Here is a 23,850-nt window from a genome sequence, read left to right as displayed (position 1 = left end):
TCCATCACTAGTTACTCCTTCACTCGTTTACTCCATCACTAGTTACTCCTTCACTCGTTTACTCCATCACTAGTTACTCCTTCACTACTTTACTCCATCACTAGTTACTCCTTCACTAGTTTACTCCATCATTAGTTACTCCTTCACTAGTTTACTCCATCACTAGTTACCCCTTCACTAGTTTACTCCATCACTAGTTACTCCTTCACTAGTTTACTCCATCATTAGTTACTCCTTCACTAGTTTACTCCATCACTAGTTACTCCTTCACTCGTTTACTCCATCACTAGTTACTCCTTCACTCGTTTACTCCATCACTAGTTACTCCTTCACTAGTTTACTCCATCACTAGCTACTCCATCACTTGTTTACTCCATCACTAGTTACTCCTTCACTCGTTTACTCCATCACTAGTTAATCCTTCACTAGTTTACTCCATCACTAGTTACTCCTTCACTCGTTTACTCCATCACTAGTTACTCCTTCACTAGTTACTCCGTCACCTTGTCCACCTCACCTCCGTCCACCTTGTCTACCCTGGGGCTTTGAGGTTGAACCATTAACACAGTAACCACATGGTAGAGTGGGCGGGGCTTTGAGGTTGAACCCTTAACACAGTAACCACATGGTAGAGTGGGCGGGGCTTTGAGGTTGAACCCTTAACACAGTAACTACATGGTAGAGTGGGCGGGGCTTTGAGGTTGAACCCTTAACACAGTAACCACATGGTAGAGTGGGCGGAGCATGACAGTAGAGTAAGGTTGAGCAGATGTGGTCTGTGTCTGAGAAACCCTACTATCCATCAAATCCTTGCTTTCTCTGTCCTTGTTTCCACAATTCCTCTCAAAGCCCATTGGAAGAGAGGATCCAAGGTCCCTCCTTCAGACTTCTTCCTCAAATAAGCTTTGAGAGGAATTGGCTTTTTAATTGACACCTCTCTTACCTTAAATAACAAATTAATATAGCTCCCCTAAATCAAATATTTTATCATTGATACACTTTTTAGACCAGAAGACACAATTTCGAATATAGTTGAAAGAAGAAAGTGTCCCAGAAAATGTTAGTCTCTGAAGACAATCAGAAGTTGGAACACTCCTCACTGTTTTGGAAGTGAACCAACCATACAAATAGAAATCCTAAAATGGATTTCCTTATTCAGGTCTATGGGTAGTAGTGATAATTCAGGTCTATGGGTAGTGGTGATAATTCAGGTCATTCAGGTCTATGGGTAGTGGTGATAATTCAGGTCTATGGGTAGTGGTGATAATTCAGGTCTATGGGTAGTGGTGATAATTCAGGTCTATGGGTAGTGGTGATAATTCAGGTCTATGGGTAGTGGTGATAATTCAGGTCTATGGGTAGTGGTGGTAGTGGTGATAATTCAGGTCTATGGGTAGTGGTGATAATTCAGGTCTATTGGTAGTGGTGATAATTCAGGTCTATGGGTAGTGGTGATAATTCAGGTCTATGGGTAGTGGTGATAATTCAGGTCTATTGGTAGTGGTGATAATTCAGGTCTATGGGTAGTGGTGATAATTCAGGTCTATGGGTAGTGGTGATAATTCAGGTCTATGGGTAGTGGTGATAATTCAGGTCTATGGGTAGTGGTGATAATTCAGGTCTATGGGTAGTGGTGATAATTCAGGTCTATGGGTAGTGGTGATAATTCAGGTCTATGGGTAGTGGTGATAATTCAGGTCTATTGGAAGTGGTGATAATTCAGGTCTATAGGTAGTGGTGATAATTCAGGTCTATGGGTAGTGGTGATAATTCAGGTCTATGGGTAGTGGTGATAATTCAGGTCTATGGGTAGTGGTGATAATTCAGGTCTATGGGTAGTGGTGATAATTCAGGTCTATAGGTAGTGGTGATAATTCAGGTCTATTGGTAGTGGTGATAATTCAGGTCTATGGGTAGTGGTGATAATTCAGGTCTATGGGTAGTGGTGATAATTCAGGTCTATGGGTAGTGGTGATAATTCAGGTCTATGGGTAGTGGTGATAATTCAGGTCTATGGGTAGTGGTGATAATTCAGGTCTATGGGTAATGGTGATAATTCAGGTCTATGGGTAGTGGTGATAATTCAGGTCTATGGGTAGTGGTGATAATTCAGGTCTATGGGTAGTGGTGGTAATTCAGGTCTATTGGTAGTGGTGATAATTCAGGTCTATGGGTAGTGGTGATAATTCAGGTCTATGGGTAGTGGTGGTAATTCAGGTCTATGGGTAGTGGTGATAATTCAGGTCTATGGGTAGTGGTGATAATTCAGGTCATTCAGGTCTATGGGTAGTGGTGATAATTCAGGTCATTCAGGTCTATGGGTAGTGGTGATAATTCAGGTCATTCAGGTCTATGGGTAGTGGTGATAATTCAGGTCTATTGGTAGTGGTGATAATTCAGGTCTATGGGTAGTGGTGATAATTCAGGTCTATGGGTAGTGGTGATAATTCAGGTATATGGGTAGTGGTGATAATTCAGGTCTATGGGTAGTGGTGGTAATTCAGGTCTATGGGTAGAGATGATAATTCAGGTCTATGGGTAGTGGTGATAATTCAGGTCATTCAGGTCTATGGGTAGTGGTGATAATTCAGGTCATTCAGGTCTATGGGTAGTGGTGATAATTCAGGTCTATGGGTAGTGGTGATAATTCAGGTCTATGGGTAGTGGTGGTAATTCAGGTCTATTGGTAGTGGTGATAATTCAGGTCTATGGGTAGAGATGATAATTCAGGTCATTCAGGTCTATGGGTAGTAGTGATAATTCAGGTCTATGGGTAGTGGTGGTAATTCAGGTCTATGGGTAGTGGTGATAATTCAGGTCTATTGGTAGTGGTGATAATTCAGGTCTATGGGTAGTGGTGATAATTCAGGTCTATGTGTAGTGGTGGTAATTCAGGTCTATTGGTAGTGGTGATAATTCAGGTCTATAGGTAGTGGTGATAATTCAGGTCTATGGGTAGTGGTGATAATTCAGGTCTATGGGTAGTGGTGATAATTCAGGTCTATGGGTAGTGGTGGTAATTCAGGTCTATTGGTAGTGGTGATAATTCAGGTCTATGGGTAGAGATGATAATTCAGGTCATTCAGGTCTATGGGTAGTAGTGATAATTCAGGTCTATGGGTAGTAGTGATAATTCAGGTCTATGGGTAGTGGTGGTAATTCAGGTCTATTGGTAGTGGTGATAATTCAGGTCTATGGGTACTGGTGATAATTCAGGTCTATGGGTAGTGATGATAATTCAGGTCTATGGGTAGTGGTGATAATTAAGGTCTATGGGATGATAATTCAGGTCTATGGGTAGTGATGATAATTCAGGTCTATGGGTAGTGGTGATAATTAAGGTCTATGGGATGATAATTCAGGTCTATGGGTAGTGATGATAATTCAGGTCTATGGGTAGTGGTGATAATTCAGGTCTATGGGTAATGGTGATAATTCAGGTCTATGGGTAGTGGTGATAATTCAGGTCTATGGGTAGTGGTGATAATTCAGGTCTATGGGTAGTGGTGGTAATTCAGGTCTATTGGTAGTGGTGATAATTCAGGTCTATGGGTAGTGGTGATAATTCAGGTCTATGGGTAGTGGTGGTAATTCAGGTCTATGGGTAGTGGTGATAATTCAGGTCTATGGGTAGTGGTGATAATTCAGGTCATTCAGGTCTATGGGTAGTGGTGATAATTCAGGTCATTCAGGTCTATGGGTAGTGGTGATAATTCAGGTCATTCAGGTCTATGGGTAGTGGTGATAATTCAGGTCTATTGGTAGTGGTGATAATTCAGGTCTATGGGTAGTGGTGATAATTCAGGTCTATGGGTAGTGGTGATAATTCAGGTATATGGGTAGTGGTGATAATTCAGGTCTATGGGTAGTGGTGGTAATTCAGGTCTATGGGTAGAGATGATAATTCAGGTCTATGGGTAGTGGTGATAATTCAGGTCATTCAGGTCTATGGGTAGTGGTGATAATTCAGGTCATTCAGGTCTATGGGTAGTGGTGATAATTCAGGTCTATGGGTAGTGGTGATAATTCAGGTCTATGGGTAGTGGTGGTAATTCAGGTCTATTGGTAGTGGTGATAATTCAGGTCTATGGGTAGAGATGATAATTCAGGTCATTCAGGTCTATGGGTAGTAGTGATAATTCAGGTATATGGGTAGTGGTGGTAATTCAGGTCTATGGGTAGTGGTGATAATTCAGGTCTATTGGTAGTGGTGATAATTCAGGTCTATGGGTAGTGGTGATAATTCAGGTCTATGTGTAGTGGTGGTAATTCAGGTCTATTGGTAGTGGTGATAATTCAGGTCTATAGGTAGTGGTGATAATTCAGGTCATTCAGGTCTATGGGTAGTAGTGATAATTCAGGTCTATGGGTAGTAGTGATAATTCAGGTCTATGGGTAGTGGTGGTAATTCAGGTCTATTGGTAGTGGTGATAATTCAGGTCTATGGGTAGTAGTGATAATTTAGGTCTATGGGTAGTGATGATAATTCAGGTCTATGGGTAGTGGTGATAATTAAGGTCTATGGGATGATAATTCAGGTCTATGGGTAGTAATGATAATTCAGGTCTATGGGTAGTGGTGATAATTAAGGTCTATGGGATGATAATTCAGGTCTATGGGTAGTGGTGATAATTCAGGTCTATGGGTAGTGATGATAATTCAGGTCTATGGGTAGTGGTGATAATTCAGGTCTATGGGTAGTGGTGATAATTCAGGTCTATGGGTAGTGGTGATAATTCAGGTCTATGGGTATTGGTGGTAATTCAGGTCTATGGGTAGTGGTGATAATTCAGGTCTATGGGTAGTGGTGATAATTCAGGTCATTCAGGTCTATGGGTAGTGGTGATAATTCAGGTCATTCAGGTCTATGGGTAGTGGTGATAATTCAGGTCTATTGGTAGTGGTGATAATTCAGGTCTATGGGTAGTGGTGATAATTCAGGTCTATGGGTAGTGGTGATAATTCAGGTCTATGGGTAGTGGTGATAATTCAGGTCTATGGGTAGTGGTGGTAATTCAGGTCTATGGGTAGAGATGATAATTCAGGTCTATGGGTAGTGGTGGTAATTCAGGTCTATTGGTAGTGGTGATAATTCAGGTCTATGGGTAGTGGTGATAATTCAGGTCATTCAGGTCTATGGGTAGTGGTGATAATTCAGGTCATTCAGGTCTATGGGTAGTGGTGATAATTCAGGTCTATGGGTAGTGGTGATAATTCAGGTCTATGGGTAGTGGTGGTAATTCAGGTCTATTGGTAGTGGTGATAATTCAGGTCTATGGGTAGAGATGATAATTCAGGTCATTCAGGTCTATGGGTAGTAGTGATAATTCAGGTCTATGGGTAGTGGTGGTAATTCAGGTCTATGGGTAGTGGTGATAATTCAGGTCTATTGGTAGTGGTGATAATTCAGGTCTATGGGTAGTGGTGATAATTCAGGTCTATGTGTAGTGGTGGTAATTCAGGTCTATTGGTAGTGGTGATAATTCATGTCTATAGGTAGTGGTGATAATTCAGGTCTATGGGTAGTGGTGATAATTCAGGTCTATGGGTAGTGGTGGTAATTCAGGTCTATTGGTAGTGGTGATAATTCAGGTCTATTGGTAGTGGTGATAATTCAGGTCTATGGGTAGTGGTGATAATTCAGGTCTATGTGTAGTGGTGGTAATTCAGGTCTATTGGTAGTGGTGATAATTCATGTCTATTGGTAGTGGTGATAATTCAGGTCTATGGGTAGTGGTGATAATTCAGGTCATTCAGGTCTATGGGTAGTGGTGATAATTCAGGTCATTCAGGTCTATGGGTAGTGGTGATAATTCAGGTCTATGGGTAGTGGTGATAATTCAGGTCTATGGGTAGTGGTGGTAATTCAGGTCTATTGGTAGTGGTGATAATTCAGGTCTATGGGTAGAGATGATAATTCAGGTCATTCAGGTCTATGGGTAGTAGTGATAATTCAGGTCTATGGGTAGTGGTGGTAATTCAGGTCTATGGGTAGTGGTGATAATTCAGGTCTATTGGTAGTGGTGATAATTCAGGTCTATGGGTAGTGGTGATAATTCAGGTCTATGTGTAGTGGTGGTAATTCAGGTCTATTGGTAGTGGTGATAATTCATGTCTATAGGTAGTGGTGATAATTCAGGTCTATGGGTAGTGGTGATAATTCAGGTCTATGGGTAGTGGTGGTAATTCAGGTCTATTGGTAGTGGTGATAATTCAGGTCTATGGGTAGTGGTGATAATTCAGGTCTATGGGTAGTGGTGGTAATTCAGGTCTATGGGTAGTGGTGATAATTCAGGTCTATGGGTAGTGGTGATAATTCAGGTCATTCAGGTCTATGGGTAGTGGTGATAATTCAGGTCATTCAGGTCTAATGGTAGTGGTGATAATTAAGGTCTATTGGTAGTGGTGATAATTCAGGTCTATGGGTAGTGGTGATAATTCAGTTCTATGGGTAGTGGTGATAATTCAGGTCTATGGGTAGTGGTGATAATTCAGGTCTATGGGTAGTGGTGGTAATTCAGGTCTATGGGTAGAGATGATAATTCAGGTCTATGGGTAGTGGTGGTAATTCAGGTCTATTGGTAGTGGTGATTATTCAGGTCTATGGGTAGTGGTGATAATTCAGGTCTATGGGTAGTGGTGATAATTCAGGTCATTCAGGTCTATGGGTAGTGGTGATAATTCAGGTCATTCAGGTCTATGGGTAGTGGTGGTAATTCAGGTCTATTGGTAGTGGTGATAATTCAGGTCTATGGGTAGTGGTGATAATTCAGGTCTATGGGTAGTGGTGGTAATTCAGGTCTATGGGTAGTGGTGATAATTCAGGTCTATGGGTAGTGGTGATAATTCAGGTCATTCAGGTCTATGGGTAGTGGTGATAATTCAGGTCATTCAGGTCTAATGGTAGTGGTGATAATTCAGGTCTATTGGTAGTGGTGATAATTCAGGTCTATGGGTAGTGGTGATAATTCAGTTCTATGGGTAGTGGTGATAATTCAGGTCTATGGGTAGTGGTGATAATTCAGGTCTATGGGTAGTGGTGGTAATTCAGGTCTATGGGTAGAGATGATAATTCAGGTCTATGGGTAGTGGTGGTAATTCAGGTCTATTGGTAGTGGTGATTATTCAGGTCTATGGGTAGTGGTGATAATTCAGGTCTATGGGTAGTGGTGATAATTCAGGTCATTCAGGTCTATGGGTAGTGGTGATAATTCAGGTCATTCAGGTCTATGGGTAGTGGTGATAATTCAGGTCTATGGGTAGTGGTGATAATTCAGGTCTATGGGTAGTGGTGGTAATTCAGGTCTATTGGTAGTGGTGATAATTCAGGTCTATGGGTAGAGATGATAATTCAGGTCATTCAGGTCTATGGGTAGTAGTGATAATTCAGGTCAATGGGTAGTGGTGGTAATTCAGGTCTATGGGTAGTGGTGATAATTCAGGTCTATGGGTAGTGGTGATAATTCAGGTCTATGTGTAGTGGTGGTAATTCAGGTCTATGGGTAGTGGTGATAATTCAGGTCTATGGGTAGTGGTGGTAATTCAGGTCTATGGGTAGTGGTGATAATTCAGGTCTATGGGTAGTGGTGATAATTCAGGTCATTCAGGTCTATGGGTAGTGGTGATAATTCAGGTCATTCAGGTCTAATGGTAGTGGTGATAATTCAGGTCTATTGGTAGTGGTGATAATTCAGGTCTATGGGTAGTGGTGATAATTCAGGTCTATGGGTAGTGGTGGTAATTCAGGTCTATGGGTAGTGGTGATAATTCAGGTCTATGGGTAGTGGTGATAATTCAGGTCATTCAGGTCTATGGGTAGTGGTGATAATTCAGGTCATTCAGGTCTAATGGTAGTGGTGATAATTCAGGTCTATTGGTAGTGGTGATAATTCAGGTCTATGGGTAGTGGTGATAATTCAGTTCTATGGGTAGTGGTGATAATTCAGGTCTATGGGTAGTGGTGATAATTCAGGTCTATGGGTAGTGGTGGTAATTCAGGTCTATGGGTAGAGATGATAATTCAGGTCTATGGGTAGTGGTGGTAATTCAGGTCTATTGGTAGTGGTGATTATTCAGGTCTATGGGTAGTGGTGATAATTCAGGTCTATGGGTAGTGGTGATAATTCAGGTCATTCAGGTCTATGGGTAGTGGTGATAATTCAGGTCATTCAGGTCTATGGGTAGTGGTGGTAATTCAGGTCTATTGGTAGTGGTGATAATTCAGGTCTATGGGTAGTGGTGATAATTCAGGTCTATGGGTAGTGGTGGTAATTCAGGTCTATGGGTAGTGGTGATAATTCAGGTCTATGGGTAGTGGTGATAATTCAGGTCATTCAGGTCTATGGGTAGTGGTGATAATTCAGGTCATTCAGGTCTAATGGTAGTGGTGATAATTCAGGTCTATTGGTAGTGGTGATAATTCAGGTCTATGGGTAGTGGTGATAATTCAGTTCTATGGGTAGTGGTGATAATTCAGGTCTATGGGTAGTGGTGATAATTCAGGTCTATGGGTAGTGGTGGTAATTCAGGTCTATGGGTAGAGATGATAATTCAGGTCTATGGGTAGTGGTGGTAATTCAGGTCTATTGGTAGTGGTGATTATTCAGGTCTATGGGTAGTGGTGATAATTCAGGTCTATGGGTAGTGGTGATAATTCAGGTCATTCAGGTCTATGGGTAGTGGTGATAATTCAGGTCATTCAGGTCTATGGGTAGTGGTGATAATTCAGGTCTATGGGTAGTGGTGATAATTCAGGTCTATGGGTAGTGGTGGTAATTCAGGTCTATTGGTAGTGGTGATAATTCAGGTCTATGGGTAGAGATGATAATTCAGGTCATTCAGGTCTATGGGTAGTAGTGATAATTCAGGTCAATGGGTAGTGGTGGTAATTCAGGTCTATGGGTAGTGGTGATAATTCAGGTCTATGGGTAGTGGTGATAATTCAGGTCTATGTGTAGTGGTGGTAATTCAGGTCTATGGGTAGTGGTGATAATTCAGGTCTATGGGTAGTGGTGGTAATTCAGGTCTATGGGTAGTGGTGATAATTCAGGTCTATGGGTAGTGGTGATAATTCAGGTCATTCAGGTCTATGGGTAGTGGTGATAATTCAGGTCATTCAGGTCTAATGGTAGTGGTGATAATTCAGGTCTATTGGTAGTGGTGATAATTCAGGTCTATGGGTAGTGGTGATAATTCAGTTCTATGGGTAGTGGTGATAATTCAGGTCTATGGGTAGTGGTGATAATTCAGGTCTATGGGTAGTGGTGGTAATTCAGGTCTATGGGTAGAGATGATAATTCAGGTCTATGGGTAGTGGTGGTAATTCAGGTCTATTGGTAGTGGTGATTATTCAGGTCTATGGGTAGTGGTGATAATTCAGGTCTATGGGTAGTGGTGATAATTCAGGTCATTCAGGTCTATGGGTAGTGGTGATAATTCAGGTCATTCAGGTCTATGGGTAGTGGTGGTAATTCAGGTCTATTGGTAGTGGTGATAATTCAGGTCTATGGGTAGTGGTGATAATTCAGGTCTATGGGTAGTGGTGGTAATTCAGGTCTATGGGTAGTGGTGATAATTCAGGTCTATGGGTAGTGGTGATAATTCAGGTCATTCAGGTCTATGGGTAGTGGTGATAATTCAGGTCATTCAGGTCTAATGGTAGTGGTGATAATTCAGGTCTATTGGTAGTGGTGATAATTCAGGTCTATGGGTAGTGGTGATAATTCAGTTCTATGGGTAGTGGTGATAATTCAGGTCTATGGGTAGTGGTGATAATTCAGGTCTATGGGTAGTGGTGGTAATTCAGGTCTATGGGTAGAGATGATAATTCAGGTCTATGGGTAGTGGTGGTAATTCAGGTCTATTGGTAGTGGTGATTATTCAGGTCTATGGGTAGTGGTGATAATTCAGGTCTATGGGTAGTGGTGATAATTCAGGTCATTCAGGTCTATGGGTAGTGGTGATAATTCAGGTCATTCAGGTCTATGGGTAGTGGTGATAATTCAGGTCTATGGGTAGTGGTGATAATTCAGGTCTATGGGTAGTGGTGGTAATTCAGGTCTATTGGTAGTGGTGATAATTCAGGTCTATGGGTAGAGATGATAATTCAGGTCATTCAGGTCTATGGGTAGTAGTGATAATTCAGGTCAATGGGTAGTGGTGGTAATTCAGGTCTATGGGTAGTGGTGATAATTCAGGTCTATGGGTAGTGGTGATAATTCAGGTCTATGTGTAGTGGTGGTAATTCAGGTCTATTGGTAGTGGTGATAATTCAGGTCTATAGGTAGTGGTGATAATTCAGGTCTATGGGTAGTGGTGATAATTCAGGTCTATGGGTAGTGGTGATAATTCAGGTCTATGGGTAGTGGTGGTAATTCAGGTCTATTGGTAGTGGTGATAATTCAGGTCTATGGGTAGAGATGATAATTCAGGTCATTCAGGTCTATGGGTAGTAGTGATAATTCAGGTCTATGGGTAGTGGTGGTAATTCAGGTCTATTGGTAGTGGTGATAATTCAGGTCTATGTGTAGTGGTGATAATTCAGGTCTATGGGTAGTGATGATAATTCAGGTCTATGGGTAGTGGTGATAATTCAGGTCTATGGGATGATAATTCAGGTCTATGGGTAGTGATGATAATTCAGGTCTATGGGTAGTAGTGATAATTCAGGTCTATGGGTAGTGGTGATAATTCAGGTCTATGGGTAGTGGTGGTAATTCAGGTCTATGGGTAGTGGTGATAATTCAGGTCTATGGGTAGAGATGATAATTCAGGTCTATAGGTAGTGGTGATAATTCAGGTCTATTGGTAGTGGTGATAATTCAGGTCTATGGGTAGTGGTGGTAATTCAGGTCAATGGGTAGTGGTGGTAATTCAGGTCTATTGGTAGTGGTGATAATTCAGGTCTATGGGTAGTGGTGATAATTCAGGTCTATGGGTAGTGGTGATAATTCAGGTCATTCAGGTCTATGGGTAGTGGTGATAATTCAGGTCTATTGGTAGTGGTGATAATTCAGGTCTATGGGTAGTGGTGATAATTCAGGTCTATGGGTAGTGGTGATAATTCAGGTCAATGGGTAGTGGTGGTAATTCAGGTCTATTGGTAGTGGTGATAATTCAGGTCTATGGGTAGTGGTGATAATTCAGGTCTATGGGTAGTGGTCATAATTCAGGTCATTCAGGTCTATGGGTAGTGGTGATAATTCAGGTCATTCAGGTCTATGGGTAGTGGTGATAATTCAGGTCTATGGGTAGTGGTGATAATTCAGGTCTATGGGTAGTGGTGGTAATTCAGGTCTATTGGTAGTGGTGATAATTCAGGTCTATGGGTAGAGATGATAATTCAGGTCATTCAGGTCTATGGGTAGTAGTGATAATTCAGGTCTATGGGTAGTAGTGATAATTCAGGTCTATGGGTAGTGGTGGTAATTCAGGTCTATTGGTAGTGGTGATAATTCAGGTATATGGGTAGTGGTGATAATTCAGGTCTATGGGTAGTGATGATAATTCAGGTCTATGGGTAGTGATGATAATTCAGGTCTATGGGTAGTGGTGATAATTCAGGTCTATGGGTAGTGGTGATAATTCAGGTCTATGGGTAGTGGTGATAATTCAGGTCTATGGGTAGTGGTGATAATTCAGGTCTATGGGTAGTGGTGATAATTCAGGTCTGGGTAGTGGTGATAATTCAGGTCTATGGGTAGTGGTGATAATTCAGGTCTATGGGTAGAGATGATAATTCAGGTCATTCAGGTCTATGGGTAGTAGTGATAATTCAGGTCTATGGGTAGTAGTGATAATTCAGGTCTATGGGTAGTGGTGGTAATTCAGGTCTATTGGTAGTGGTGATAATTCAGGTATATGGGTAGTGGTGATAATTCAGGTCTATGGGTAGTGATGATAATTCAGGTCTATGGGTAGTGATGATAATTCAGGTCTATGGGTAGTGGTGATAATTCAGGTCTATGGGTAGTGGTGATAATTCAGGTCTATGGGTAGTGGTGATAATTCAGGTCTATGGGTAGTGGTGATAATTCAGGTCTATGGGTAGTGGTGATAATTCAGGTCTGGGTAGTGGTGATAATTCAGGTCTATGGGTAGTGGTGATAATTCAGGTCTATGGGTAGTGATGATAATTCAGGTCTATGGGTAGTAGTGATGATTCAGGTCTATGGGTAGTGTTGATAATTCAGGTCTATGGGTAGTGGTGATAATTCAGGTCTATGGGTAGTGATGCTAATTCAGGTCTATGGGTAGTGGTGATAATTCAGGTCTATGGGTAGTGGTGATAATTCAGGTCTATGGGTAGTGGTGATAATTCAGCTCTATGGGTAGTGGTGATAATTCAGGTCTATTGGTAGTGGTGATAATTCAGGTCTATGGGTAGTGGTGATAATTCAGGTCATTCAGGTCTATGGTAGTGGTGATAATTCAGGTCTATGGGTAGTAGTGATAATTCAGGTCTATGGGTAGTGGTGATAATTCAGGTCTATGGGTAGTGGTGGTAATTCAGGTCTATGGGTAGTGGTGATAATTCAGGTCTATGGGTAGAGATGATAATTCAGGTCTATAGGTAGTGGTGATAATTCAGGTCTATTGGTAGTGGTGATAATTCAGGTCTATGGGTAGTGGTGGTAATTCAGGTCTATGGGTAGAGATGATAATTCAGGTCATTCAGGTCTATGGGTAGTAGTGATAATTCAGGTCTATGGGTAGTGGTGATAATTCAGGTCTATGGGTAGTGGTGGTAATTCAGGTCTATGGGTAGAGATGATAATTCAGGTCATTCAGGTCTATGGGTAGTGATGATAATTCAGGTCTATGGGTAGTGGTGATAATTCAGGTCTATGGGTAGTGATGCTAATTCAGGTCTATGGGTAGTGGTGATAATTCAGGTCTATGGGTAGTGGTGATAATTCAGGTCTATGGGTAGTGGTGATAATTCAGGTCTATGGGTAGTGGTGATAATTCAGGTCTATTGGTAGTGGTGATAATTCAGGTCTATGGGTAGTGGTGATAATTCAGGTCATTCAGGTCTATGGGTAGTGGTGATAATTCAGGTCTATGGGTAGTAGTGATAATTCAGGTCTATGGGTAGTGGTGATAATTCAGGTCTATGGGTAGTGGTGGTAATTCAGGTCTATGGGTAGTGGTGATAATTCAGGTCTATGGGTAGAGATGATAATTCAGGTCATTCAGGTCTATGGGTAGTGATGATAATTCAGGTCTATGGGTAGTGGTGATAATTCAGGTCTATGGGTAGTGATGCTAATTCAGGTCTATGGGTAGTGGTGATAATTCAGGTCTATGGGTAGTGGTGATAATTCAGGTCTATGGGTAGTGGTGATAATTCAGGTCTATGGGTAGTGGTGATAATTCAGGTCTATTGGTAGTGGTGATAATTCAGGTCTATGGGTAGTGGTGATAATTCAGGTCATTCAGGTCTATAGGTAGTGGTGATAATTCAGGTCTATTGGTAGTGGTGATAATTCAGGTCTATGGGTAGTGGTGGTAATTCAGGTCTATGGGTAGAGATGATAATTCAGGTCATTCAGGTCTATGGGTAGTAGTGATAATTCAGGTCTATGGGTAGTGGTGATAATTCAGGTCTATGGGTAGTGGTGGTAATTCAGGTCTATGGGTAGAGATGATAATTCAGGTCATTCAGGTCTATGGGTAGTAGTGATAATTCAGGTCTATGGGTCGTGGTGATAATTCAGGTCATTCAGGTCTATGGGTAGTGGTGATAATTCAGGTCTATGGGTAGTAGTGATAATTCAGGTCTATGGGTAGTGGTGATAATTCAGGTCTATGGGTAGTGGTGATAATTCAGGTCTATGGGTAGTGATGATGATTCAGGTCTATGGGTAGTGGTGATAATTCAGGTCTATGGGTAGTGATGATAATTCAGGTCTATGGGTAGTGGTGATAATTCAGGTCTATGGGTAGTGGTGATAATTCAGGTCTATGGGTAGTGGTGATAATTCAGGTCTATGGGTAGTGGTGATAATTCAGGTCTATGGGTAGTGGTGATAATTCAGGTCTATGGGTAGTGGTGATAATTCAGGTCTATGGGTAGTGGTGATAATTCAGGTCTATGGGTAGTGGTGATAATTCAGGTCTATGGGTAGTGATGGTAATTCAGGTCTATGGGTAGTGGTGATAATTCAGGTCATTCAGGTCTATGGGTAGTGGTGATAATTCAGGTCTATGGGTAGTGGTGATAATTCAGGTCATTCAGGTCTATGGGTAGTGGTGATAATTCAGGTCTATGGGTAGTAGTGATAATTCAGGTCTATGGGTAGTGGTGATAATTCAGGTCATTCAGGTCTATGGGTAGTGGTGATAATTCAGGTCTATGGGTAGAGATGATAATTCAGGTCATTCAGGTCTATGGGTAGTAGTGATAATTCAGGTCTATGGGTAGTAGTGATAATTCAGGTCTATGGGTAGTAGTGATAATTCAGGTCTATGGGTAGTGGTGATCATTCAGGTCTATGGGTAGTGGTGGTAACTCAGGTCTATGGGTAGAGATGATAATTCAGGTCATTCAGGTCTATGGGTAGTGATGATGATTCAGGTCTATGGGTAGTGATGATGATTCAGGTCTATGGGTAGTGGTGATAATTCAGGTAATTCAGGTCTATGGGTAGTAGTGATAATTCAGGTCATTCGGGTCTATGGGTAGTAGTGATAATTCAGGTCATTCAGGTCTATGGGTAGTAGTGATAATTCAGGTCTATGGGTAGTGGTGATAATTCAGGTCTATGGGTAGTGGTGATAATTCAGGTCTATGGGTAGTGGTGATGATTCAGGTCTATGGGTCGTGGTGATAATTCAGGTCTATGGATAGTGGTGATAATTCAGGTCTATGGGTAGTGGTGATAATTCAGGTCTATGGGTAGTGGTGATGATTCAGGTCTATGGGTAGTGGTGATGATTCAGGTCTATGGGTCGTGGTGATAATTCAGGTCTATGGGTAGAGATGATAATTCAGGTCATTCAGGTCTATGGGTAGTGATGATGATTCAGGTCTATGGGTCGTGGTGATAATTCAGGTCTATGGGTAGTGGTGATAATTCAGGTCTATGGGTAGTGGTGATGATTCAGGTCTATGGGTAGTGGTGATAATTCAGGTCTATGGGTAGTGGTGATAATTCAGGTCTATGGGTAGTGGTGATGATTCAGGTCTATGGGTAGTGGTGATGATTCAGGTCTATGGGTAGTGGTGATGATTCAGGTCTATGGGTAGTGGTGATGATTCAGGTCTATGGGTAGTGGTGATAATTCAGGTCTATGGGTAGTGGTGATAATTCAGGTCTATGGGTAGTGGTGATGATTCAGGTCTATGGGTAGTGGTGATGATTCAGGTCTATGGGTAGTGGTGATGATTCAGGTCTATGGGTAGTGGTGATGATTCAGGTCTATGGGTAGAGATGATAATTCAGGTCATTCAGGTCTATGGGTCGTGGTGATGATTCAGGTCTATGGGTAGTGGTGGTAATTCAGGTCTATGGGTAGTGGTGGTAATTCAGGTCTATGGGTAGTGATGATGATTCAGGTCTATGGGTCGTGGTGATAATTCAGGTCTATGGGTAGTGGTGATAATTCAGGTCTATGGGTAGTGGTGATGATTCAGGTCTATGGGTAGTGGTGATAATTCAGGTCTATGGGTAGTGGTGATAATTCAGGTCTATGGGTAGTGGTGATGATTCAGGTCTATGGGTAGTGGTGATGATTCAGGTCTATGGGTAGTGGTGATGATTCAGGTCTATGGGTAGTGGTGATGATTCAGGTCTATGGGTAGTGGTGATAATTCAGGTCTATGGGTAGTGGTGATAATTCAGGTCTATGGGTAGTGGTGATGATTCAGGTCTATGGGTAGTGGTGATGATTCAGGTCTATGGGTAGTGGTGATGATTCAGGTCTATGGGTAGTGGTGATGATTCAGGTCTATGGGTAGTGGTGATGATTCAGGTCTATGGGTAGTGGTAATGATTCAGGTCTATGGGTAGTGGTGATGATTCAGGTCTATGGGTAGTGGTGATGATTCAGGTCTATGGGTAGAGATGATAATTCAGGTCATTCAGGTCTATGGGTAGAGATGATAATTCAGGTCATTCAGGTCTATGGGTCGTGGTGATGATTCAGGTCTATGGGTAGTGGTGGTAATTCAGGTCTATGGGTAGTGGTGGTAATTCAGGTCTATTGGTAGTGGTGGTAATTCAGGTCTATGGGTATTGGTGATAATTCAGGTCTTTCGTAACACCCTTAGATGATGATAATAATATATATTATATATCATGTGTATATACTGTATTAAAGGCCATCTATTGCATCTTGCATTCCTCATCTCATGTGTATGTACTGTATTAAAGGCCATCTATTGCATCTTGCCGAATCTGTGATTGCTCATCCATATATATTTATATGTGTATATATTCCATCCCTTTACACTTGTGTGTATCAGGTAGTTGTTGTGTAATTGTTAGGTTAGATTACTCGTTGGTTATTACTGCACTGTCAGAACTAGAAGCACAAGCATTTCACTACACTGGCATTAACATCTGCTAACCATGTGACAAATAAAATTTGATTTGATTTGAAAAGACTGCCCGCCTCACGGTAATGTACCGTTAATTAACATAAACACGTGTATCATCTCCAGGCTTCCACAGCCTACAAGCCTGACGCAGACCTTTGGAACGTCTATATTTTAACAAGTCTAATCAATCAATTTAATATACACCATCACAAAAAAACAAAATCCATTATTTAAATTAAGGAAGGTCACACAAAACATTATGATATGAGGGAAGTGTATTTCAGAGGAAATACTATTATAGACTATTGATGATTTGAGAAAGTGGCAAAAGAAAATAAGCTTGTGCTCTATGATCCTATTTTAACCCATCAGACTATTCTCAATTTACTAATATGTTAAATTATTATTTACCTTTATTTAACTAGGCAAGTCAGTTAAATAACAAATTCTTGTTTTCAATGAGGAACAGTGGGTTAACTGCCTGTTCAGGGGCAGAACAACAGATTTGTACCTTGTCAGCTCGGGGGTTTGAATTTGCAACCTTCTGGTTACTAGTCCAACGCTCTAACCACTAGGCTACCCTGCCGCCCCAGTTTAGATTTAGAATGGCCCATTATCAAATGGGCAGGAACAGGAACAAGGGGGGGGGGGGGAATGGACATGTCATCTGCCTCTACCTTCGAATAGCGAATGGAAGTCTCTTTCCCGCCTGTTCGTTCAGGTTAGGCTACTCTGGGGGTTTTCACTCCGTGCATCAACCACTGTTTCAGGAACATTTCGGTCTCTTGCTGCGTGACAGGTGCTATTCAGCACAATGTCTGTGTGCCATGAGCTTCCAAAACCTTGTTCCTGCAGCGACCAAGTGCTTCATTTGGGAAAACCAAGATGAAATCTCTTGTAGACTAACTCTGTAAACCTGCCCGGCACGATCAAGGAACCAACTGTCTCGTCTAGATCTATACATTCTCTCCTAGACTGATGGATATAACGTTAGGAGCGTACCATCAGGTAACCAATCCATCCAGTATAGGCCTATCTATAGGTTCCCTCCCAGACTGATGGATATCTATAGGTTCTCTCCCAGACTGATGGATATCTATAGGTTCTCTCCCAGCTTGATGGATATCTATAGGTTCCCTCCCAGACTGATGGATATCTATAGGTTCTCTCCCAGACTGATGGATATCTATAGGTTCCCTCCCAGACTGATGGATATCTATAGGTTCCCTCCCAGACTGATGGATATCTATAGGTTCCCTCCCAGACTGATGGATATCTATGGTGGAGTCAGGAGTCAGGCTCTCTGTTAGAGTGGTGGAGTCAGGAGTCAGGCTCTGTGTTAGAGTGGTGGAGTCAGGAGTCAGGCTCTGTGTTAGAGTGGTGGAGTCAGGAGTCTGGCTCTGTGTTAGAGTGGTGGAGTCAGGAGTCTGGCTCTGTGTTAGAGTGGTGGAGTCAGGAGTCAGGCTCTGTGTTAGAGTGGTGGAGTCAGGAGTCTGGCTCTGTGTTAGAGTGGTGGAGTCAGGAGTCAGGCTCTGTGTTAGAGTGGTGGAGTCAGGAGTCAGGCTCTGTGTTAGAGTGGTGGAGTCAGGAGTCTGGCTCTGTGTTAGAGTGGTGGAGTCAGGAGTCTGGCTCTGTGTTAGAGTGGTGGAGTCAGGAGTCAGGCTCTGTGTTAGAGTGGTGGAGTCTGGCTCTGTGTTAGAGTGGTGGAGTCAGGAGTCAGGCTCTGTGTTAGAGTGGTGGAGTCAGGAGTCAGGCTCTGTGTTAGAGTGGTGGAGTCAGGAGTCTGGCTCTGTGTTAGAGTGGTGGAGTCAGGAGTCTGGCTCTGTGTTAGAGTGGTGGAGTCAGGAGTCTGGCTCTGTGTTAGAGTGGTGGAGTCATGAGTCAGGCTCTGTGTTAGAGTGGTGGAGTCAGGAGTCTGGCTCTGTGTTAGAGTGGTGGAGTCAGGCTCTGTGTTAGAGTGGTGGAGTCAGGAGTCAGGCTCTGTTTTAGAGTGGTGGAGTCAGGAGTCTGGCTCTGTGTTAGAGTGGTGGAGTCGGGAGTCAGGAGTCTGGCTCTGTGTTAGAGTGGTGGAGTCAGGAGTCAGGAGTCTGGCTCTGTGTTAGAGTGGTGGAGTCAGGAGTCAGGAGTCTGGCTCTGTGTTAGAGTGGTGGAGTCAGGAGTCAGGCTCTGTGTTAGAGTGGTGGAGTCAGGAGGAGGAGAGGGGGGATTGTGATGGGAGGAGGAGAGAAGAGGAGACAGGAGGGTAGAGGAGGAGGAGTTGTGATGGGTGGAAGAGAGAGTAGGAGAGAGAGAGGAGGGGAGAGTAGGAGTTGTGATGGGAGGAGGAGGAGTTGTGATGGGAGGAGGAGAGATGAGTTGTGATGAGAGGAGGAGAGAGAGGAAGAGGAGAGAGGAGGAGTTGTGATGGGAGGAGGAGAGATGAGTTGTGATGGGAGAAGGAGAGATGAGGAGAGAGAGAGGAGGAGGGGAGAGGAGGAGAGAGGAGGAGGGGAGGAGGGAGAGAGGAGGAGGGGAGAGGAGGAGAGAGAGGAGGAGAGAGAGGAGGAGGGGAGAGGAGGAGGAGAGAGAGAGGAGGAGGGAGAGGACGAGAGAGAGGAGGGGAGGAGGAGAGAGAGGAGGAGGAGGAGGGAGGAGAGAGAGGAGGAGGAGAGAGAGGCGGAAGGGAGAGTAGGAGTTGTGATGGGAGGAGGAGAGATGAGTTGTGATGAGAGGAGGAGAGAGAGGAAGAGGAGAGAGGAGGAGTTGTGATGGGAGGAGGAGAGATGAGTTGTGATGGGAGAAGGAGAGATGAGGAGAGAGAGGAGGAGGAGAGGAGGGAGAGAGAGGAGGGGAGGAGGAGAGAGAGGAGGAGAGAGAGAGGAGGAGGGGAGAGGAGGAGGAGAGAGAGAGGAGGAGGGAGAGGACGAGAGAGAGGAGGGGAGAGGAGGAGAGAGGAGGAGGGGAGAGGAGGAGAGAGAGGAGGAGGAGAGAGAGGAGGAAGGGAGAGTAGGAGTTTTGATGGGATATCAGGGAACAGGTGACATTAAGGCCCTGCGTTAAGGCCCTGCGTTAAAGGCCCTGCGTTAAGGCCCTGCGTTAAGGCCCTCTGCCATTGTAGACAATAGCTCCCTCTGCAGATTAGGAAGAGGTATGAAAGACTGTTGTTCTGAAGTAGTGTGTACACGTTTAGCCTGTGTGTGTGTGTGTGTGTGTGTGTGTGTGTGTGTGTATCCCAGTGGAGGCTGCTGAGAGGAGGACGGCTAATAATAATGTCTGGAATGGTATCAAACACATCAAACATGTGGTGCCATATGTTCCCTTCCATTGACTTCAGCCATTATAATGACCCGTCCTCCTCTCAGCAGCCTCCACTGGTCTATCCATGCAGAGCCCTAACGCTCTCTCTCTCTCTCTCTCTCCCTGTCTCTCTCTCTCTCTCTCTCTGTCTCTATCTCTGTCTCTCTCTCTCTCTCTCTCTCTCTCTCTCTCTCTCTCTCTCTCTCTCTCTCTCTCTCTCTCTCTCTCTCTCAGCGTTGGACCCTGGTATTGGTGTAATGGTGTATGCCGGCCTGGTGGGTGCGCTGTTACTCTCTGTGGTGCTGGTACTGTGTGTTGGGGTGTTGGCATACCGACGCAACTGTCGCCATCTCCACGGTGATATCACTGACTCCTCCTCCGCCCTCACCGCCGCCTTCCACCCCGGCAACTACAAACCACCCAGACAGGGTGAGTCACTGTTGTTGTTGTTGTTGTTCTTCTTCTTCTCCTCCTCTTCTTCTTCCTCCTTCTTCTTCCTCTTCCTCTGCCTCCTCCTCCTCCCTCTTCCTCCACCTCCTCCTCTTCCTCCTCCCATTCCTCATCCTCCTCTTCCTCCTTGTCCTCTTCCTCCTCCCCTTACTCCTCCTACTCCTCGTTCTCATCCTCCTCTTCCTCCTCATTCTCCTCTTCCTCCTCCTCCTCCCTCCTCTTCTTCCTCCTCCTCCTCCTCTTTCTCCTCCTCCTCTTCCTCCTCCTCCTCCCCTTCCTCCTCCTCTCTTCTCCTCCCCTTCACCTTCTTCCTCCTCTTTCTCCTCCTCCTCTTCCTCCTCCTCATTCTCCTCTCCCTCCTCCTCCTCCTCTTCCTCCTCCTCATTCTCCTCTTCCTCCTCCTCCTCCTCTTCCTCCTCCTCCCCTTCCTCCTCCTCTCTTCTCCTCCCCTTCACCTTCTTCCTCCTCTTCCTCCTCCTCCTCTTCCTCCTCCTCATTCTCCTCTTCCTCCTCCTCCTCCTCTTCTTTCTCCTCCTCCTCTTCCTCCTCCTCCCCTTCCTCCTCCTCTCTTCTCCTCCCCTTCACCTTCTTCCTCCTCTTCCTCCTCCTCCTCTTCCTATATATAAATATATTATATATATATTAGTTTTTTGTTGTCACTTTTAAATCAAATCAAATTGTATTACTCACATGCGCCGAATACAACACAATACAGTGAAATGCTTACCTACGAGCCCCTGACCAACAATGCAGTGTAAAAAAAAATATGGATAAGAATAAGAAATAAAAGTTACAAGTAATTAAAGAGCAGCAATAAAATAACAATAGCGAGACTATATACAGGGGGTAATATTGTCAATGTGTGGGGTAATATGTACTGTACATGTAGGTAGAGTTATTAAAGGGATTATGCATAGATGATAACAACAGAGAGAAGCAGTGGTGTAAAAGGGGGGTAGTCTGGGTAAAAGATGGGTAGTCTGGGTAAAAGAGGGGTAGTCTGGGTAAAAGAGGGGTAGTCTGGGTAAAAGATGGGTAGTCTGGGTAAAAGAGGGGTAGTCTGGGTAAAAGAGGGGTAGTCTGGGTAAAAGAGGGGTAGTCTGGGTAAAAGAGGGTAGTCTGGGTAAAAAGGGGTAGTCTGGGTAAAAGATGGGTAGTCTGGGTAAAAGAGGGGTAGTCTGGGTAAAAGAGGGGTAGTCTGGGTAAAAGAGGGGGTAGTCTGGGTAAAAGAGGGTAGTCTGGGTAAAAGAGGGGTAGTCTGGGTAAATGAGGGGTAGTCTGGGTAAAAGATGGGTAGTCTGGGTAAAAGGGGGTAGTCTGGGTAAAAGATGGGTAGTCTGGGTAAAAGATGGGTAGTCTGGGTAAAAGAGGGGTAGTCTGGGTAAAAGAGGGGTAGTCTGGGTAAAAGATGGGTAGTCTGGGTAAAAGATGGGTAGTATGGGTAAAAGGGGGGTAGTCTGGGTAAAAGATGGGTAGTCTGGGTAAAAGATGGGTAGTCTGGGTAAAAGAGGGGTAGTCTGGGTAAAAGATGGGTAGTCTGGGTAAAAAAGAGGGTAGTCTGGGTAAATGAGGGGTAGTCTGGGTAAAAGATGGGTAGTCTGGGTAAAAGAGGGTAGTCTGGGTAAAAGAGGGGTAGTCTGGGTAAAAGATGGGTAGTCTGGGTAAAAGAGGGGTAGTCTGGGTAAAAGAGGGGTAGTCTGGGTAAAGAGGGGTAGTCTGGGTAAAAGATGGGTAGTCTGGGTAAAGAGGGGTAGTCTGGGTAAAAGATGGGTAGTCTGGGTAAAAGAGGGGTAGTCTGGGTAAAAGAGGGGTAGTCTGGGTAAAAGAGGGGTAGTCTGGGTAAAAGGGGGTAGTCTGGGTAAAAGATGGGTAGTCTGGGTAAAAGATGGGTAGTCTGGGTAAAAGAGGGGTAGTCTGGGTAAAAGATGGGTAGTCTGGGTAAAAGATGGGTAGTCTGGGTAAAAGATGGGTAGTCTGGGTAAAAGAGGGGTAGTCTGGGTAAATGAGGGGTAGTCTGGGTAAAAGATGGGTAGTCTGGGTAAAAGGGGGTAGTCTGGGTAAAAGATGGGTAGTCTGGGTAAAAGATGGGTAGTCTGGGTAAAAGAGGGGTAGTCTGGGTAAAAGAGGGGTAGTCTGGGTAAAAGATGGGTAGTCTGGGTAAAAGATGGGTAGTATGGGTAAAAGGGGGTAGTCTGGGTAAAAGATGGGTAGTCTGGGTAAAAGAGGGGTAGTCTGGGTAAAAGAGGGGTAGTCTGGGTAAAAGATGGGTAGTCTGGGTAAAAGAGGGGTAGTCTGGGTAAATGAGGGGTAGTCTGGGTAAAAGATGGGTAGTCTGGGTAAAAGGGGGTAGTCTGGGTAAAAGGGGGTAGTCTGGGTAAAAGAGGGGTAGTCTGGGTAAAAGGGGGGTAGTCTGGGTAAAAGTGTAAAAGAGGGGTAGTCTGGGTAAAAGAGGGGTAGTCTGGGTAAAAGTGTAAAAGAGGGGTAGTCTGGGTAAAAAGGGGTAGTCTGGGTAAAAGTGTAAAAGAGGGGTAGTCTGGGTAAAAGTGTAAAAGAGGGGTAGTCTGGGTAAAAGTGTAAAAGAGGGGTAGTCTGGGTAAAAGTGTAAAGAGGGTAGTCTGGGTAAAGAGGGGTAGTCTGGGTAAAAGTGTAAAAAGGGGTAGTCTGGGTAAAAGTGTAAAAGAGGGGTAGTCTGGGTAAAAGAGGGGTAGTCTGGGTAAAAGTGTAAAAGAGGGGTAGTCTGGGTAAAAGTGTAAAAGAGGGGTAGTCTGGGTAAAAGTGTAAAAGAGGGGTAGTCTGGGTAAAAGAGGGGTAGTCTGGGTAAAAGTGTAAAAGAGGGGTAGTCTGGGTAAAAGAGGGGTAGTCTGGGTAAAAGTGTAAAAGAGGGGTAGTCTGGGTAAAAGTGTAAAAGAGGGGTAGTCTGGGTAAAAGAGGGGTAGTCTGGGTAAAAGTGTAAAGAGGGGTAGTCTGGGTAAAAGAGGGGTAGTCTGGGTAAAGAGGGTAGTCTGGGTAAAAGTGTAAAAGAGGGGTAGTCTGGGTAAAAGTGTAAAAGAGGGGTAGTCTGGGTAAAAGAGGGGTAGTCTGGGTAAAAGAGGGGTAGTCTGGGTAAAAGTGTAAAAGAGGGGTAGTCTGGGTAAAAGTGTAAAAGAGGGGTAGTCTGGGTAGCCCTTTGATGACCTGTTCAGGAGTCTTATGGCTTTGGGGTAGAAGCTGTTTAGAAGCCTCTTGGACCTAGACTTGGAGCTCCAGTACCCTTTGCAGTGCGGTAGCAAAGAGAACAGTCTATGTCCTGTATGGCAGGAAGCTTGGCCCCAGTGATGTCCTGGGCCTACCCTCTGCAGTGCCTTGCGGTCGGAGCAGAGCAGTTGCCACACCAGGCAGTGATACAACCAGTCGGGATGCTCACGATGGTGCAGCTGTAGAACCTTTTGAGGATCTGAGGACCCATGCCAAATCTTTTCAGTCTCCTGAGGGGGAATAGGTTTTGTCGTGCCCTCTTCACGACTGTCTTGGTGTGTTTGGACCATGTTAGTTTGTTGGTGATGTGGACACCAATGAAGTTGAAGCCCTCAACCTGCTAATCA

General features: G+C 44.0%; 1 protein-coding gene across 1 annotated transcript in view; it reads left to right on the top strand.

The window, feature by feature from the left end:
- Positions 1 to 23,850, top strand: part of LOC135561189 (netrin receptor UNC5B-b-like) — a 164,136-nt gene that overhangs the window by 74,345 nt on the left and 65,941 nt on the right. Inside the window, exon 8 of the mRNA XM_065002335.1 lies at positions 20,054 to 20,248. Within this exon, the coding sequence (XP_064858407.1) occupies positions 20,054 to 20,248 (195 nt within the window). The remainder of the gene's footprint in view (positions 1 to 20,053; positions 20,249 to 23,850) is intronic.

Source organism: Oncorhynchus nerka, linkage group LG16 (genome assembly GCF_034236695.1).
Source record: "Oncorhynchus nerka isolate Pitt River linkage group LG16, Oner_Uvic_2.0, whole genome shotgun sequence".
NCBI lineage: Eukaryota > Metazoa > Chordata > Actinopteri > Salmoniformes > Salmonidae > Oncorhynchus > Oncorhynchus nerka.
The sequence above is the reverse complement of the archived record's forward strand: the minus strand, read 5'-3'. Positions and strand labels throughout refer to the sequence as shown.